The 19534-nt window shown below is 38.4% G+C and overlaps 1 protein-coding gene across 2 annotated transcripts; it reads right to left on the bottom strand.

Moving 5' to 3' along the window:
- Positions 1-1049: 1049 nt before the first annotated feature.
- LOC21401143 (E3 ubiquitin-protein ligase At3g02290) lies at positions 1050-5223 on the bottom strand. 2 transcript variants are annotated; one of them, XM_024167509.1, is made up of 6 exons: positions 5194-5223; positions 4818-5107; positions 3581-3956; positions 2485-2911; positions 1821-1930; positions 1050-1401 (listed from the first exon to the last, which is right to left on the bottom strand). In XM_024167509.1, exons 3-6 carry the CDS (start codon positions 3698-3700, stop codon positions 1375-1377), a joined length of 684 nt encoding a protein of 227 aa, XP_024023277.1. In that variant the 5' UTR covers positions 3701-3956; positions 4818-5107; positions 5194-5223; the 3' UTR covers positions 1050-1374. The 2 variants fall into 2 exon arrangements, with proteins under 2 accessions (XP_024023277.1, XP_010099304.2); XM_010101002.2 differs by lacking the exon at positions 5194-5223 and having other exon boundaries at positions 4818-5142.
- Positions 5224-19534: the final 14311 nt, after the last annotated feature.

Here is a 19534-nt window from a genome sequence, read left to right as displayed (position 1 = left end):
TTAAACAAAAAGGTTAAAGAGATTACGAGAAACCAGTGAATAATATATCTTCCAGACCAAGACAAACCAGTGAAACAGAGAGTTCGGAAATTTGTCATTGTCATTTAATTTGGGTAAAGAAGGAACTTTTTGTCCCGACAGATCCGACAATTGAACTAACCAGCAGTTGGTTGAAAACCAAGTGTATTTATTCTTAAAAATTTCTCCACCAGTCGAAGTAATTGATTGAACCCACCCAACTTTACAGGATTGGGACAAGCTCTTTTCCATCATCATTCAAGACCTCCTTATGGCACAAGACAAACGTTTGACAACCAACAAACCGCTTTATTCTAGAAAAATTTTAAGGGTTACCGACTCATAAAATAGGTCCTACCCATAACTCTCCATATCAGACTATTTTCCACCCATAACTCTCCATATCAGGCTATTTTTATGTGAGTTCTGGTATCAGACATATTTATAAATGTATGTTGGTCTTCATTTATAGATTTTCTGTATAGTGAGCGAAACTGAACATATTGGTTGTCAGTGGAGAGTTCTACCAGCCGTACCGAAATGGCCAAAATCGACCAATGCTGACCAAGTTCATCTCGATTTTGTGGTTAGTTTTTAGTAGGTTTTCGACGCATTCTTAACTTGAAGAGGAGAGGGTGCACAACATCAACAAGGACTCGCTCACGGCTTATGAGAAGAACAGGGCCGAGTGGGGGGGCTGCTGGGGCTTCGATGAGGCTTAGTTCAAATCTAGGTTAACTATATCTACACAATCCATATATATAATTTGTATAAAATATATCCGTTGAAACCCTATACTAACAACCAAACTGCACAGCTACAGTTGGTTTTCTAACCAACTACTGGCGGTGCCAAGACTATCGATCATATCGAGTGGTCCCGTTGATGCCGTTCAGTTGGTCAGTGATTTTAACCACCCCTAGGCACCATTAGTCCAATAGCATTGATGTTGAATAACACGGATGCCGAGTACAGATTTTTCAGTTGAAAAAAAAATGAAAATGAAAATTAAGCATGTCGTCACAATGCTATGAAGCAACGGAAGCCTTGAATTTCTTTTTCAATGAAACAAGGTCTATTCACAATGCAATCTTTCTATGTACAATTCTACTAGTCCAGCGAAACTGTGGCTAGTTGGAAGTTAAAAAGCGCAAAAGATAACTAGAAACAAAGAAAGATGTGGAAATCAATATTACTTGCAACTATCGTTATAAGAACAATGGTTTATATGTACCATAACATCACACTTGTTTTAACATCAGATATTCACAGTGACATGTCTATATATATTTCAGTGTTTCTGTCTCCTGCCCATGTTGCAAGGCTCATCCACGACGCAAACTTTTCCGTCAAAGATTAAGTCGTTTCATCGAATTCCATGACCTAAAGAGAAGCCAAGACAAACAAAACAAAACAAAACAAAATAAAAAAACATTAGAGACAAAACTATACAATGTGTGGCACACATCTCTCTTTCAAGCGTAGTTTTAAAAGAAGAGCTTTGGAAATATAAACTTAAAAATTGTCATAAATCTTTGCTTTTCTCTTTTCCGAGTTATATTAGTTTTGCGGTGCACTAAAGGTAACAAAAGATTGTTTCTATTCGGAGACAACTTTTTCGTATTTTGAGACATGAAACCTTAAAAAAAATTAGGAAATCTATTCATTTGAGGTGCATTCGTATCAAATAACGAAACATCAGTTGTCCAAAATTGTAGAAATGTTAGGCCAGCGAAGTAAAACATATAATGCCAGGTTTTCTTTTAAGTGGTGAACGAGACAACCATGGTAGGGAAAAATACCTTGCCACATACAGGACAGCTTTCACTTCTCTCCATCCATTCGTAGATACAGGCAAGGTGAAAATGATGAGAGCATTTCGTCATTATTTTGGGGTTTTCTGGAGTATATTCTACATGACAAAGATGAGCATAAATTCATAGAATCTACATGTTTCCATAGGTTACATGATCCATAATGTATATCTTCATGGCTGATAAAGCAATTAAATCAAACAAGCATGATGGATCCACAAAATGGTGTTTTTGGCTTTAAATTTGTATTCGAGTCCCCTAAGGAAACTAAGCTAGAACACCAAACTGATTTATTTAGTACCAGAGATATATATAAAGAACAATAATTATAAAAACTAAATCAAGCTTAAGTGAAAGGCTTCTTCTCTTCCTTTGACATGTTCTTTGGGGAAAAAAAAAATAGCGAAGGAGCAGATATAATATGAAAAAGAAGAATAATAATAACGAAATTTTCAAGTACTCTTATATAAGAATAGGTGGAAGGTTTATTTGGCCTATAACATCAACTAAGAAGCATCACCAACTATCGCAACTGATAAATCTTCAATACAATTAACAATCGGCATATTAACAATCAACAGGCAGCAGCACCATTAAAATAGGATTGACATGGTGACAATAAAAATTCAAATAAAGTTAGTGACAAAAATACCTTCAAGACATGTAGGGCAGACATCCTCATCTTCTGATGAGGTATAAATGTTACCAACGCCAGTTGTTGTTTTAGTCACTGAGAGCTTTAGTGAGGACTTAGAGCGGTGTTCTTTGGATCCATCTTCGCAAACAGATTCATTCCATTTGTCAGCTGTACTCAAACTTTCTGAATCTGCATCAGTATCACTTCTTAAAGGTTCTGACTCTTCATGTGAATGACTCGTGCCTTTCTCACGCCTTGAAATCAGTCCATCCCGCTGCAAGCGGAAGTATCTCGGGTCAGCGTCATAAGGCAAAGGCCTCGGAGGAGAACGATACATGTCAGCTAGAGAGTTGTCAAGTGATGTTGTAGAACTCAAAGATGCTGCCCCCTGAATAGATGAAGGGAGGGAATGCACCTCGCTTCTTCGGAACAGTGATGTATACTGCAACAAATTAAAAAATAAAAGAAAAACGGTTCCGTTTTTCCAGAAAGTTACCGTTTTAAAGTTCTTGTAAAACAAATCTGAATTCACACAAGATAAATTACTAACTTCTAAATGCTAGGGAACATCTACCTCAGTGTAAAAGAACTAAAAAGCAGATCCTTATTCGTCCAAACAAGGAAACTACATATATGGTGGTGTTTCAACTTTCAAATCGGGTTTTCAACCAAGTATCTTATTCAAATTTCAAAGCCAAAAGGCAATGTATAAAATGGTAGAAGCATATTCCTTTCTTGGTAGAATTTAGTCAAAGCGTTGCTTATAGAATCTTATAATTAACAATTGCAAACATAACAATCAGTTAATTAAGTGTCGTCTGTAAAATGTAATCATATCACTAAGACCTAACAACGCAAACTCACAACTCTCTCTCGGCAATTCTCATTTCCTGTTCCTGTCGCAATTTTTATACGAGGCTTTCACTGATGAGTCCCAAAAAGACATACCACATTAAGAAGCTAACCAAGCCTCAGACTAACAGGCTAAAAGTAAACACTCCAAAACAAGTGATCCATAATATGTAAGTCAAAAGGCTAAGAACTAGAAAAGCAATGTGCATACAGCATACATACAGAGCAACAGAAAGAATGAAAATGCGAAAAGACATACCACATTAATAAAGTTCTGAAGAAAACAACTAAGGCAAATGCAGTTCCTATATACAGAACTGTTTGGATTCACATAATCTTCAAAATCTTCCACACTAAAACAACAACAAACAGCTCCCATTATGCCAGCTTCAGATTTTTCACTCAAAACCCACCACAACAATTCTCCAATCTCATTGACAGGAGAAGCTAACCAAGTCTCAGATGCTCCCTTTTGCACAACAATAACCCTTTTCTTCCCAAGAAGGAGAGAGGACTCAAAGCTCGCAGAAGGGTCACAGCCTTCGCGAACCGGTACCCTCCCTCTTCTCTCTGAAAAGGCTGAATAGCCTTTTTGTCTTTTTGATCAAGTGAAAGAATCAATTTATTTTCTTCACCTGTAAACAGAAGAGAATCATGTTAATGAATCGCATTCACAAAGAACAAACACCAAACTAGTTGTTTCTATATCAATTCATGAACTGAATTAACCAAAATGAAATACACGTACATCCAAGCTGATTTGGTTGAGAGAAAACTACTGTCAATATATATACATAAGTTTATACATATATATTATATAAGCTATTAATTGAGTTGTCATGGGAAAGTTGCTATGAAGTTCAATGACTCATTCGGAGAAAAACGGCATATCAAATTTGAGAAATTGGGAGAAAGTTATCGCACATTTGACATAGATAATTCACAAAAAGGGAATTTCTTTTCCGTTTCTTTTGAGATTTTTTTTCCCCCTCATTTGACATAAAAGGTGAAAATTTTCTTCACATAGAATTCCAACAAAATAAGGAAAATTGATGCTTATCAAAAGAGGAAAAAAAAATCATGAAAGTTCTTTCCTTTAGTGGTAAGAAAAAACAGAATAATCAACCCACACGAAATCCTCAGACAGCAGATTTCTAAGTGGAATTATTACGCAGAAAACATCCTTCCACAAATGTTAAGCCAAAAAAAAAAAGAAGCCAATTCCACCAAAAAAAGTTATACAGATAATCAATTGCCAATTACAAAAAAAAAATAAAAATAAAAAATAAAAGTAATTGATCAAAAAATAAGACCCCGTCAGAACTTTTTTCGAAAAAAAAAAAAAAAAAAAAAAAAAATTGCTCTGCGTACAGAGAGGTTCTTAACACAAAACCCATTCTCAGAAATTTACATTAAGACCACAAAATTAAAACGCGGAACAAAGCGATAGATGATCAAAGAGATTTAAAAAAAAAAAAAAAAGAAAAAAAGAGTACCTTAATAGCTGAGCAGTGGAGAGAGAAAAGCGGAGGAGAGAGAGAGAGAGATTGTTGATTTTTCTGAAGAAGGTGGAGTCTGAGAAAAGACAAGAGGAACCAGGACAGAAGTGGGAAAATAGGTGGGATTGGATTGGGTAATTAATTTCTTCGATTTTGGGAAATTTAAAGGAGCCTTCCAAAATCGTTACAATTCTACAATTGGGTTTAAAAATAAGTCCAAAATCTGTAGTCTGTAATCTGTAATCTGAATGACCGCGTGTGCTTTTTGGATTCTTGGGCGAGAATTGCTATGAAGCGCGCAAACAAATATATAAATAAAGGGAAAAGGCATAAATATGATGAAATAAATATAAATATATAATGAAAAGCCCACCTTCTCTGTCTTTCTCTCTGCCGGTGGGTGGAAGAATCTAATCCTACTTTATTATATTTTTGCTTTTAAAGTTTAAATTAAAAAAACATGTTGTAAAATGGTCTCGTTCACTTTGTTGATTCGAGTTTAGAATTCGAGTTAAAATGTGATTTTATATGAGAACTTTTTACTATAGCAAAAAAGTTAGATGTGATTATTTGTGATAGTTTTTTACTGTAGAAAAACTCGAATTCTAAACTCAAATCAGTAAAGTGAAGGGGACCGATCATCTTTAATGTTTTTTTTTGGATTGAAGTGACGATTAGTTTATAGATTTAAAATTTTAATTTATGATTTTAATTTTTAAAATTTAAAATTTTTATTAGATAAAAATATTGTAACAGAATCATAAATTATAATATGCATAGGAGAATTTTTTTTCCTTTTTTTCTAAATAATGTATGATCGTTTTTTTTTTTTTTTGGTAGAAAATGTATAATCGGAACTTATAAAGTTGAACAACTTTATACAAAAATGACAGGAAGAAAAAAATTTAAAAAAAAAAAGACGTCCAGCGTCTACTACAATATTTGAATTGTTTTTATTTATTTTTTTTATTTTTGATAAGCACCGTAGTTGAGTTGTCTATAAATCCTGGGGAAATATTCCCAATTGCTAATTTCGGAAGAAAAATATGTTGGAGAGATAGTGGGCTTTTTTTTTTTCTCTTGGAGTTTCTTATAAATTCTTCTTTTGAAAAAAAAAAAATCAGAATGGAGGGATTATCATTAATGTAAATATGAAATTATTGTTAAGTAAAGTATGCAATTACATAATTCATTCATTAAAGTTTTTATGGCATAATCCTTTATTAAAGTTGTCTAACTTATTTTCATTCTTAATAATGTATTGCTCCAATTTTCATTGTTGCGTAATTAGTTAGGAGAATGTTATAGTAGGGTGTGAGGTTATTTCAGATTCTATTCGTTTTGTGTATTTTATTTAAAGTATATTTTTGTTTTTATGCGATTATAATGTCATATTTAAGGTTACACTAACGGTAGAAGCACCTATGGAAGAAGACCTAAATAATTATTGCTAAAAACATTATGTGAAATCATTGTGGTAGACGTGGTTGTTTATCAAATTATTCCAATTTCATAGGATTGGAAATTTTTTACTTTTGCGATCCCTAACAACTAACAAACGTTTGATAAGCATGAAGCCATTTAAACATCTAAGCAACAATATAATAGATGATAGAATTAGTTTTTGATTGTTTTTGAAATGTTTTCGCATGTCTTTTGAGACACGAAAATAAAAATAGTTTGTAAACCGTATTTGTTTAGCAAATATTTTAAAAACGAAAACAAAAAACAGTGAGAATGATTTTTGTGAATGAATTAGAAAACAGTTGAAAATTATTTTTCCTTTTCTGTTTTCATTTTATAATACTTATCAACAATGCTATATTATATTAATTAATAATTATAACCGAACACGATTTCACTTTTTTATTATACTCAATACAATCTCTTAAAAAATCAACCAAACGCAATTTCAGAATTGGTCTCAGAATGATTCTAAAAACAATCTCATTTTTTACTTTTGTATTGAAAACAAAATCATTTTCAAAATGTTACCAAACATGCCCAATGTCTTCGTCTTCTCTGGAGAACGCAGTCACGAACGCTGGCTGTTTTTCGATGTCGGCCTTTTTTTTTCAAGGCCAATTTGCGAATCATGAGCTCTTTCCTTAGCAAAGATCCCCTAAATCTTAGGCTTTCCTCGGTCGAGATCTTTGTCACTAGCAATGTCGTTGTCTTCCCCAACAAACTACTAGATCGTTGCAAATCGGAGATGATCGCCGCGCTCCATGGATGCCCATCTCGGAATGGCGCCAAGCCATAGACAAGGTAGAGAGGAGCATCAATAGGTGAGTGAGAGAGAAGAATCAAAAGAGAACATAGAGAGAGTATATAGAAACAAAGAGATGCGATAGAGAGATAAAGAAAACGTAAAAAAGAAAAAAAAGAACTTTCTCTAGCATATCTTTGTATTGGTAGTACTAGTTTCTGACATTTAAATGTGGTCAAAATCACATCAGATAAAAAATACGCAAAATAGACAGTTTATAATACAAATTCGACGGTTGAAAGGTAAACAAATAAAAATAGCCTTTTTTTGTCCTATCAAAGAAATTATCAAAAAATAAAAGAAATAAGGGAAAACCTGAAGAGGTAACTTTGGAAAAGCAAATACTTTAAAACATTAGCTAATTCTAAAAATGCTATTACCTAACATTTTTAAAATATGCTATTAAGTTTCAATAAGGTCTAAAACTATGTACATGATGCATTTTTCTGATTATTATGAAATAAAAAAAAAGCATTTGATGTATTTGATTTTTATTAAATAGAAACGTTGTTTTCATTTTTTTTAACTTTTAAGTATAGATGTAGTAAATATGATGGGCTAGGGCTGGGCCACGGCTTCTCAACCTGTGGCCCAGGCCCGGTCCTAGCCCTTGAAGTTGGCGGTCCGGCCCAATCCCAGATTCGGCATTTGTTCTACTCGGCCCATGAATGATTCAGCCCGCCAGCTTGTGACCGTTGGGCACGCGAAGGGCCCAATGGTCACAAGCCGAGAAATGCACCAAAAATTTATCTATAAATACCCTTAAATCCCACACAACAATTCACTCTCAACTTCTCATCTCACTCTCATTCTATCTCTTATCTTGTCTCTTTGATATTTATTCTACGCTTTTCTCTCTCGATTACTCATTTTCTTGCTCTTTTATTTACAAAGTTCAATTAATTTTCAGAAATCTCAGAGAAAAGATATTCTACTTATCAATTTTGTTACATAACATTGTATTACTCAAGTTTATTTATATTGTTTATTGTTTAAAAATGAACGAATTAACATTAAATTCTGGTTTTTATTTTAGAAAATGACTGCATTAAATTTCCATGATTTCACTGCTCTCCTTGAACTTGGTGATGAGCCATTTTATGAGGATGAAATGGTGAGATTCAACCACTATCACCATTAATAAAAGCTCGTCATATAATTTATATACTTATAGTATATTTGTATTTATTAATGTATTTTATCAACAATGGCTGCAGTTTGTAAGCTTGAAATTTGGACAAAAGAAAAGGTGATAAATTGAAACGTTGAGTCGTAAGTCCCCCCTTTTAGATCGTAGGTCCCCCTCTTTAGGTCGTAGGTCCCCCCCTTTGGGTCGTAGGTCCCCCTGTTTTGGATCGTAGGTCCCCCCTTTGGGTCGTAGGCCCCTCCTTTGGGTTGTAGGTCCCCCCTTATAGGTCGTAGGTCCCCCCCCTTTGGGTCGTAGGTGATGAAGACATCAGAGATACAAGGAATACACATGATCCAATTCAAGTCCCAGTTGGTCCGGTGACAAGGTATCGAGCTAAAAGATTTAAAGAAGAAGTGAATAACCTAGTCCGGAGAGTTCTACAACAAGAAGATAGAGTGTTCACTACTGAGGGTGAACAAAGGCTAGTTTTACTCATTAAAGTTGATCCGGAAGAAAGCCATTCAGACATACACGTCCATTAAGCCATTGCATGGCCAATTCGCATGTCATTCCAAGATACGCGTGTAAGGGTAAGACCAAGAGGCTTAGGCGTAATTTCCAGCAAGAACAAGAGGCTTAGGCACAATTTCCAGCAAGGAATCAAGTCACAATTACAGATAAAGACTTGATTTCATTATCATTCTATCTTTTTAGATTCAAGGTTTAATTTTAAACATTTAAATTTCATATTAGGCGTTTAAAAAGAAGGAGTTAGACTCAAATTCAGATTCCTTCCCTAGGATTAGTTTTAGGCGTGTTTTATCTTATCTTTAGGTGTTTATCTTCATGTAGGCGCCTACCACATTAAGGGTAGAATATGACTTTTACAATTTTGACTATCTTTATCGTATTTTCGGCTACTTAAGGCTGAAATCCGAATTTAATAAGAAGTTTAAATATTTTATTCACATTGTGAGATATTTTTCTTGTGTTCTTAAAGAAACTATTCTGAACTTATCAAGGATTCCTTGTGGCGTTCACCCTTGACTTATCAAACGGATTTTCCATACTCGTTTGTGGCGTCTTCATCATACTAAGGTTCTTGCTTTGCTAAGCAACGGGTCGCGGTTTCCATCAATTCTTGAAGATCTAGAATCGCATCCCATATTTGGCTACGGGTTTCGTCACGTTGTTGGCGGGGTTCGTATTAGTAGGTTCCCCCCTTTGGGTCATAGGTCCCCCTCTTTAGGTTGCAGGTCCCCCCCTTTGGGTAGTAGGCCCCCCCTTTGGGACGTAGGTCCCCCCTTTGGGTTGTAGGTCCCTCCCTTCGGGTCGTAGGTCCCCCCCTTTTGGGTCGTAGGTCCCCCCTTTGGGTCGTAGGTCCCCTATTTGGGTCGTAAGTCCCCCCCTTTGGGTCGTAGGTCCCACCCTTTGGGTCGTAGGTCCCCCCCTTTGGGTCATAGGTCCCCCATTTTGGGTCGTAGTGTGACGATCCTAACTTTTGATCATCATCCTATGCTCATACTTAACATTTCTTAATCTCTACCGTTTACTAGTTTTAACTTCTTAAAATTTCAGGCCATTTTTTTTTTTTACCAAATACGTTAAAATGTTGTAGCATTTAGCTAGCATTCTGTTTTCAGCCTTTCCTAAAATGATGTAGCATTCTGTTACATTAGTCATCACAATACATAAGAAACTATTTTATTTTACATATAAAGTTCAGCAACGTTTCTAAAGCACGTGATACATCCACAACCCACTTGTCCACATTCCACTGCTACATCCTCTCTGCATGCCCAGCATCAAGTTTCAGGGAGCCGGTGCCTTACCCGTGCTTCCTACAACACGAACAAACTTAATGAGCTTTTACTCAGCAAGTATCAATAGATCATAACAGATGCAATAATTATGCATACCCATATATGCATTCATGTCATATAGCCTAGTAGAGAATTTTAAACGACTTTCATTCTGTGTTTCTCATTCTTTTCATTCTTGTTTACGGATACCATACCGTTATATGGAATGGTTCCATATTTCATTTTCTTGTCTTTTACTTCTTAGGGGCCCTGTCCTGTTGTACCATAGCGCGCATAACCAGTAAGGAGTTGGGTAGCTAACCAATCTAACTCAGTCACGGTTTCATTTCTTTCATAGTCTCATAATAACCTTTCCTTCGAAGGCTGGTACAAACAGAACATTTAGTCTCTTACCGTTTATCAATTTTCACATTGAAACGGTAACTTCAGTTAAATCTTATGAATTTGTTCGTTTTTGAGCAATTTATCATGAGATTGAATTTCGTTAAAGTTTAACTTTTCTTTTCTCTTAGTTTGATCTCGACTTAACATCGACACGTACTTTCGCAAAATAAAGTTCTATGATTACATAAGTCCTGTAGATACATACTTAACATAGTATCTAATATTCACATTGTATCTAGCATTCAAAATTCTACCACATGCACAATTTTTGTGCAACATAGAAAAGTAAGCTTGTTCGTGATATAGCCATAGAAAAACTACTGTACTTACCAAAGTTCTGCTAACAACGCCTCCTTTGTCTCACTTGATGCTTCCCGACCTCAAGCGTTAATTGATCTTATTGCATAAATTTTTGATCATTAGATTCAAAATCTAAGATCAATAACTACATTGAAATTTACTTCAGAAAGGTCTACAATCCTTATGTTTGGTATTCAACCTCAACTATTTCCTACCTCAAGGATTTGCTCTAAAACTGTGCAAGTTACTCAGTCATGGGCCTAATTTCCAGTTTCAGTCCAAAACTGGGAATTCTCGTTATGTTCAATTTCTGAACCTCAATCTATTCATTCCCGAGTCTTGACACTGTTATTCATTTTCGAGAATCAAATTCCTAACTCATTTCTTACTACCTAGGTTTTTTAGAAATTTCGGCAGAGTTTCGCCTAGTTTTTCTCTTTTTTTTGAGTTTTTAATAACTCATTTTAATTCTGATTTCGGTACCTAGAGTCAAGATTCACATTCCTGAACACAGATTCTAACATAAAATTGAACAAAAACACATGTTCCTCATTTTCTAGGGTTTTCGGATTTCTTAGTGTAAATCCAAAAAAATTTTGTTCAATCGTTTCAAAAATCACACGTTGAACTCCTATCACAGTCCCCGACAAAACCTCAGTTTCGTTTTTCAGTTTTACAGATTTTTTCCGAGATGAGTTACTACTCATCCAAAAATGAAAACATGCAATTTCTCATGAAAAATCTGAATTCTTACCTTGAGAAGTTGAGATTCTCCGCTAAAATGTCTCGGGTTACGTTTATACCAGACTAAACGGAAGAAATTTTGACGAAAATGGACGATTCCTTGGATTACCCCTTATTTCCTTCTTTTTCTCTCTTGGTCGGCCACTCTTTAGGAAAGAAGAACAAAATGGCTCCTAATTTCCTCCGTGGGCCTCTTTTAGGACATTAATGAATATTATATTAATATATTTCTTATAATATCTAATATTACTTTCTAAATTAAGGAAACTATTTTAATTTCCTTAATTTAATTTTACTAATTCTACTTAAGTGTAACACTTAACTTAAGTGGTTCTATGTTCCCCAAATTTTTCTTGTCGAGACCAAACTTTCCATTTCTCGAGACGAGTCTCTTACCGGTACTGATAATTCCACAACTAGTACAGGTTCTAGACTGCTTTTCTGGACTGTCGAGGACCCTGGGTCAAACTTCTCATGTTCAACCCAATTCTCTTGGGTATCTCGTTAGTCAATTTTTTTTTTTTGAAATTATCATTTTAATTGATTCAGAATTGCCCAAAACGCGTACCCTTTCGGTACTCATTCTTTGAGCAGTTTTCCGCTTTAATTGACTCGGGAAAATTCTGTTTCAGGAACAATTGATATTTTCCTTACTTCTAATATTTCTACTCTTTTTCTAACTGGTCATTTGGTCACAAACCAAATATTTCAATTTTTCATAACTAAAATATATCCGCGAAAATTTTTAACTTTTAACTGATATTTCACTATTCATAACTGATATTTATGAATTTTATTTGTAAAAATATTCGTACTATAACTTTATACTTTTTGGGAGATTTTACCCTGTACATAAAGTTTCTACATAACATTTCTTTAATCAAGCTAAAAATTCTACTACTTTCCGTTTCAGAAGAAATTATGGTCAAAATACCGGACTGTCCATATTAGACCTGAAATTTTCCCGGTCGTTACAGTAGGTTCCCCCCTTTGGGTCGTAGGTCCCACTTTTTGCGTCATAGGACACCCCCTTTGGGTCGTTGGTCCCCCCCTTTGGGTCGTTGGTCCCCCCCATTAGGTCATAGGTCCCCCCATTTCAATCGTAGGTCAACTCTTTGGGTCGTAGGACCCCGTTTTTGGGTCGTACGTCCCCTATTTGGCTCGTAGGTCCCCCCTTGGGGCCGTAAGTCCTCCCTTGGCGTCGTAGGTCCCCCCTTGGGGCCGTACGTCCCCCCTTTTGGGCCCGTAGGTCTCCCCTGGGGCCGTAGGTCCCCCTTTGGAGCCGTAGGGCCCCCCATTGGGGCCCGTAGGTCCACCTAATGGGGCCGTAGGTCCGCCTCTTGGGGCCGTCGGTCTCCTCCTTGGGGCCGTCGGTCCCCCCCTTAAGGCACGCAAGTCCCCCCCTTGGGGCCGTAAGTCCTCTCATCGGGGCTGTAGATCCCCCCATTGGGGCCGTAGGTCCTCCCCTTGGGTCCGTAAGTCCACCCCTTGAGGACGTAGGTCCTCCCTTGGGGCCCGTAGGTCCCCCCTTGGGGCTGTAAGTCCCTCCTTGGGGCCGTAGGTCCCCCCTTGGGGCCGTAGGTTTTGAAGCCGTAGGTCCCCACCTTGGGGCCCGTAGGTCCCCACCTTGGGGCCGTAGGTCCCCCCATTATGGCTGTAGGTCCCCCTTTAGGGCCGCAGGTCTCCCCCTTGAGGCCGTCGGTCCCCCTAAGAGCACGTAGGTCCCCCCATTGGGGTCTTAAGTCCCTTCATTGGGGACGTAGGTCCCCCTTTGGGGCCGTAAGTCCCCTCCTTGGGGCCGTAGGCCCCCCCTTGAAGCCGTAGGTCTCCCCCTTGGGGCTATAGGTCTCGCCCTTGGGACCGTAAGTCCCCCCCTTGGGGCCCTAAGTCCCTTCCTTGGGGCCATAGGTCCCCCTTGGGTCCGTAGGTCCCCCCATTGGGGCAGTAGGTCCCCCTCTTGAAGCCCGCAGGTTCCCCCCTTGGGCCGTAGGTCTCTACCTTGGGGCCCGTAGGTCCACCATGTGGGGCCGTAGGTTCCCCCCTTAGGGCCGTAGGTCCCCCCTTGGTGCCGCAGGACTCGCCCTTGGGGCCATCGGTCTGCCCTTTGGGGCCATAGGTCCCCCCTTGGGGCACGTAGGTCCCCCATTGGGGCCGTAAGTCCCCTCCTTAGGGCTGTAGGTCCCCCTTGGGGCCGTGGGTCCCCCCTTGGGGCCGTAAGTCCCCTCCTTGGGTCCGTAGGTCCCCCCGTTAGGCCATAGGTCCCCCCTTAGGGCCGTAAGTCACCCATTGGGCCCGTAAGTCCCCTCCTTGGGGCTGCAGGTCCCCCATTGGGTCCGCAGGTCCCCCCCTTGCGGCCCGCAGGTCCCCCCTTGAAGCCGTAGGTCCCCCCTTGGGGCCGTAGGTTCCCCTCTTGTAGCCCGTAGGTCCCCACCTTTGAGTGGTAGGTCTCCCCTTGGAACCCGTAGGTCCCCCCTTGGGGCCGAAAGTCCCCTCTTGGGGTCGTAGGTCCCCCCCTTAGGGCCATAAGTCCCCTCCTTGAGGACGTAGGTCCCCCCTTGAAGCCGTAAGTCCCTTGGGGCCGTAGGTCCGCACCTTGGGGCCCGGAGGTCCCCCTCTTCGGGCCGTAGGTCCCCCCTTCGGGTCGTAGGGGTCCCCCCATTGGGGCCGTAGGTCCCCACTTTGGGTCTGTAGGTCCCCCCCTTTGGGTCGTAGGTCCCCCCCTTTGGACTGTTGGTCCCCCACTTTGGGTCGGAGGTTCCCCCTTTAGGTCATAGGTGCCCCCTTTGGGTCGTAAGTCCCCTCATTTGGGTCGTAGGTCCCCTTTTTGGGCCGCAGGTCCCCCTTGGGGCCGTACATCCCCCTTTGGGGCCCGTAGGTCCCCCCTTGGAGTTGTAGGTCCCCGCTTGGGGCCGTAGGTCCCCCTCTTGGGGTCGTAAGTCCCCCTTTTAGGGCCCGTTGGTCCCCCCTTAGGGCCATAGCTCCTCCCTTTGGTGCCGTACGTCCCCCTCTTTGGGCCCGTAGGTCCCCCCTTAGGGCCGTAGGGCCCCCTCTTGGGGCCAATTTGTCCTCCCGTTGGGGTCGTAGGTCCCACCCTTGGGGCAGTAGGTCCCCCATTAGGGTCGTAGGTCCCCATAGGGGTCGTTGGTCGCCCCCTTGGGGCTGTAGGTCCCCCCATGGGGCCAATTCATCCCCCTGTTGGGGTCGTAGGTCCTGCCCTTGGGGTCGTAGGTCCCCCCTTTGGGTCGTAGGTAGCCCCCTTTGGGTCGTAGGTCCCTGCTTTGGGACGTAGGTCTCCCCCTTTAGGTCGTAGGTCGCCCCTTTAGGTCGTAGGTCCCCCTCTTTGGGTCGTAGGTCCATCCTTTGGGCCGTAGGCCCCCCCTCATGGGGCCTGATTAACGCCCAAAAGTGATGTTCACAAGCGGTCGATTGTAGCACAGAAGGGCGGTCGTATCCATAGAGAGATAACAAAATAACAAGAAATATAAGCAAAATAAGAGCGTAAGAGAAAGATAAATAACAAGTGAATTAAAGAAAAAGAAGAGTTTTTGAGATTTTGTTGGAAATAAAGTAAAATGGAGAAAATTTGTGTGAAGAAAATTCAGTAGTAAAAATGATAAAGTGTCGAGAATCCCTAATGCTTCGTTCACCAATTCAAGTTTTGATTCACAAAATAAAAGGACCGAATAAATTAAATCTCTATGTTGACTCCGAAAATATTATTATTACAAGTTATCTAAAATCGACAATATATCAATTTGACAATATTACAGTAAAAGACAATTTGTAAAATAATTTGAATAACAAAACAATGCATGACAAAATTACATAAGAAAAGCGTGACTAAACTTATATAAAAATTGGCACACAATATTTTGAAAAGTAATAGAAAATAGATGAGATTTAATTCATTCAGATGTTGAACTTTACAACATAAGGAATCAAAATCCCGAATTGGGTCACTCAATAGAAGTTCATCTCTAACCTCACCAAGAGAACTCTAGCCTAGCTTGCAAAACATTCTCACAAGTTCTAGAGAGAAAATATGAGACTGACAGCAAGACGACAGAAAACTGAATATTCAAAGCTTTTTAAAACCTTAGGCTAACCCCTCTATTTATAGTGTTCAGAGGTTGCCTGTCAAATAAGGAAACAAACAATAAAAATAGAAAATTACAAAAGAAAGGGAAACAAAATAAAATTACACATAAATTAGGAGAAATCATATATTTAATTTAGGGAAGAAATCTGGTCATTTGCGGAGAAGAAATCCAGATTTAGCATTCATCTGGACACGTGAAAAAGCTTGGTTGGAGGAAAGGAATAGAGTTGCCACGTGTCGCGCGTGGAGTGGAGGAAAGGCGCTAGCGTGTGCTGGCAGGAGACTGTCGTGGGGACAGCTGGCCCGCGCAGGATGGACGCAGGGCTGGCACGCTGACACACAGGACCCACGCGGAGGGAAGCTTGGACGCGCGGTGATGGTCGCGTGGAAGGAACGCGCTCGCTGAGGAATAGGCGTGCTGTGGACGCGCGCGAGGAAGCGTCGGGGAACGTGGAAGAGCTGGGGCCTACGCGGAAATCAGCTTGGCTGAAGGAAGGCGTGGCTCCCTCTGATTGGCTCGGCTTATGTGGCTCGGATGGGCTGAAAATATGGCTTTCATGGCTTCTTCTTATGTAGTTTTTTACACTGCTTTCATCTGAAATAATTAAGTAAAAACTAGACAAATTCCAATTAAAAATGTTCTGAATAAAAATAATAAAATTGTTTAATTAAAGCTTAAATATTTTAATATTATATAAATCAAAAGCAGTATTTAGGGTGCATTTTCATGCACTGATCACAACCCCTAACCAGCTTATTGCTAGTCTCTAGCAATCCAAGCGCAAGAGAAATCATGTCACAAAGAAAATCTAAGTCTCAACTCGCTTAGTCACCTGAGTATTTGAAACAAACTGTTAGCAAGAAGTCAAAAGATACTATCAAGATTATTTCAGTCATAACTCCAGAGTCGTGTGTGTGTTCTCCAAACCATAACCTTCTTACCACTGACCATAACACATGCAGCTTTGAAAAATTCACCAAGTAAAAGCCTCAACTCCATTGATCTCACAAGTGTCAGAAATATTTGAGTGCAAAGGTTTTCTCTCATGGAGTTGGAAATGAAACAATCAACACTCAGTGTGAGGAAGGTCAAATTTAGGACAAACAGTCAAACGAACATTGACCAAAAGATAGGTTAATCAACTCTTAGAACATTCCACCATTCTTACCACAAACCAGCTTTTAGGATTTCATTCAGGTCAAACAGAAATTCACATAAACGAACAAAGAGCAAAAAACAAATGCATAGGAAAATAAATTACTTTTTTTTCTTTGTTTTTTTTTGTTTTTTTTTTTTTTTGGCAAGAGACAACCTGAAGTGAATGTAGAAAGATGTTCTTTTAATAAACAGCTATATAGCATCGAATGTGATTAACACCAAACTACATGATCTGTGAAATGTTGCTCTTGCTCAGTTTTTTTATTTATAGAAAAATAAGAAATGCGGCTTTATTACATAAGATCATTCCTATCTAACCCAAAATCCATCCCTCAAGCATATGCACTAAGCATACCACTAACCATGTAATGATGTTCTTGTTGGTTTCCGAATCGAATTCGGATGCGGAAGCGTGGTGCAGGGAGGAGGCGGATCGTGTATAACAAAAATTTTCATAAAACCTTTGAGATACTCTATAGATTATATTAATTTATGCACGAATAAATTAATATCATTAATTCATTTATTAAGAACGCAATTAGGAAAAATACCTGGAGGCCGACTCGGATGATAACTTGAGTTCTTTGACCTCGAACAATACTTGCTCTAAAGCTTTGTATTTCAAAAACCAATGTCTTCCACATCAATTCCTAGAATCCACGAAGACGTGTGTGTGGGCACACATGTGACAAAACGGGTTACAATAAACACTCGAATTTCCACAAACACCAACGCATGCACGATGTGGAATTTTTGGAGAAAATTTTTTCCTTCTCACTCTTAGAGAATTTCGGCCACCCTATTCAAATTAGGGCAAAAATTGTTTCAAAAATTGTCACCAAAAAATTGTGTCCACAATTTTCTACTATTCTCTTATTTATAGAGTAGAAGTCAAACTTCTAGAAGGAATCAAATCTCTATCTCCAATTTGAATTTCAAAACGAAATCTCCTCTATCCCTTATCCCTTAGTGTGGCCGGCCAAGATGGGGATTCGTATCCCTGTGTGGTGCCAATATCAGATAGGAAAGGAAGAGAAAATCATCCTTTATCCTGTAGTCCAATTTTGACTCAAATTCAAATTCTAATTTAAGTCAAACTTAAATTAATTTAAATTCTAAATTGAACAACTTATCAAATAAGTTTAAATGGATAAATCTAGATGTGTTCAAATTCAAATTTAAATAATCACATTATTTAAATAATAATTAATTCTCAATTAATTATTTTTTGAGTATTTAATTTTAGAATTCCGTAATTCTAAAATTCCCATTTTGCCCTATGTGTCTGGTAGAATTACTAGGACGACGCGGGGGCTAATAGACCTATAATCACGAGCTCCAATAAAATTAATAATCAATTAAACACTTTAATTAATTAATTAATTCTATTAATTCCAATAGTTACTCCACTATAAACTTGGAATTGCACTCTCGAAATTATAGACATAAATTACTTCTAAACTGTGAAGTGTTCATTTGATATAGTCATTGCATATAGATCAATCCTCCATAAATAATTCATAATTAGAGTAAGGTAAAATCCGTTAACCTCTCTAATTACTTCTTTATCCTTGAGTACCATTGATTCTCTAATGGATAGTGATTCATAAAACATATTCATGAATCGGAGCTCCTACTGGTCCAAGTACCGAATCAGCCCTCAAGAGAATTATTTATCTACTTTTTTCTTAAGAAGGAATGGATTCCATCTCGTATAATAACATTCCCGGCTACCTACTTCATCATGTCTCCAAAATACAAGGAATAGGATTCAGGATCTCAGAATCCGTACCGAGTAAATCAAAAGACACAAATCCATAAATAGAAGTCTGTTAAGAACTCAGGATTAAGACCATCCTATATATGACCATCGGTAGACTCAATTAGAATTTCTATACTTAACGGAAATTATTAGAAATTCATATTGTGTCTGTGTCCTTGTTCCACATAATCTCATTATACGAAATACACTCATTCAATATCTCACCATATTAACAGTGCGGATAACACCGTTCCATTCTAAATGGGGATGACATGTATTAATAATGTTTTAATTAAAGATTCTGAACTTTAATTAAATTCATTATGAACATTACTTTTTGATTATTATCCTTAAACATTATCCTCTCGTATATAACACTTATATACAATGTTTAAGGTTACATAAATAACCATGAAATTTTTATTGATATTCATAAAATATTCATAAATATATGCACATAAAATCATGAATAAACTCTTTTATTAAATAAATAATAAATATCCTATTACATCTTATGCTTCTAGGACATCATTCCCAACAATCTCCCACTTGTCTTAAAGCAGGTAGAATATGTCTCCAATCCTGAATCTTTCTAGGTATCTATGACCGATCTATCTCTGGAACAACTTCCAGATCAGTTAAGAATTTCTAGAGTCAGGTTGCTTTCTTTTGCTGCTTCACAAGCTGCTACACATTAACTTTTAATGATAGAATTAGCAATCACACTTTGCCAACAACCTTTCTTGTCATGACTCATAGTCAAAGTCTATGTATTCCATGAAAGACAACTCTTTCACTAACAAAACTTATCTCATAGTTTCTTGTTTTCCTCATTCACTTAAGGATGCACTACACGGCTACCCAATGATTGAATCTTGAGTTCAACTGACAACGACTGACCACTCCCACTGAACATATGATATTTAGGCTTATAAAGAATAAGAACATCTTCTTTTCTTTCATTTGAAACATTTTGGTTTTGATCAAATCCATAAGACTTAATAGCCTTATCAAACCGGACGTTCTGTGATCTAGAAGCTTGCTT

This window comes from Morus notabilis, unplaced genomic scaffold, assembly GCF_000414095.1.
Source record: "Morus notabilis unplaced genomic scaffold, ASM41409v2 Scaffold948, whole genome shotgun sequence".
In the NCBI taxonomy this organism is placed as follows: Eukaryota; Viridiplantae; Streptophyta; class Magnoliopsida; order Rosales; family Moraceae; genus Morus; species Morus notabilis.
This window is presented reverse-complemented; position numbering and strand designations above follow the sequence as displayed.

What these genes read in the sequence shown, in the direction of transcription:
- LOC21401143 (XM_024167509.1), bottom strand. Translation starts at nt 3,700, where the DNA reads ATGGGAGCTGTTTGTTGTTGTTTTAGTGTGGAAGATTTTGAAGATTAT. An exon ending in CTGCCCTACATGTCTTGAAG is followed by an intron (nt 1,931 to 2,484) that starts GTATTTTTGTCA and finishes TTTGTCATGTAG; the next exon opens with AATATACTCCAGAAAACCCC. An exon ending in GCTGTCCTGTATGTGGCAAG is followed by an intron (nt 1,402 to 1,820) that starts GTATTTTTCCCT and finishes GCTTCTCTTTAG; the next exon opens with GTCATGGAATTCGATGAAAC.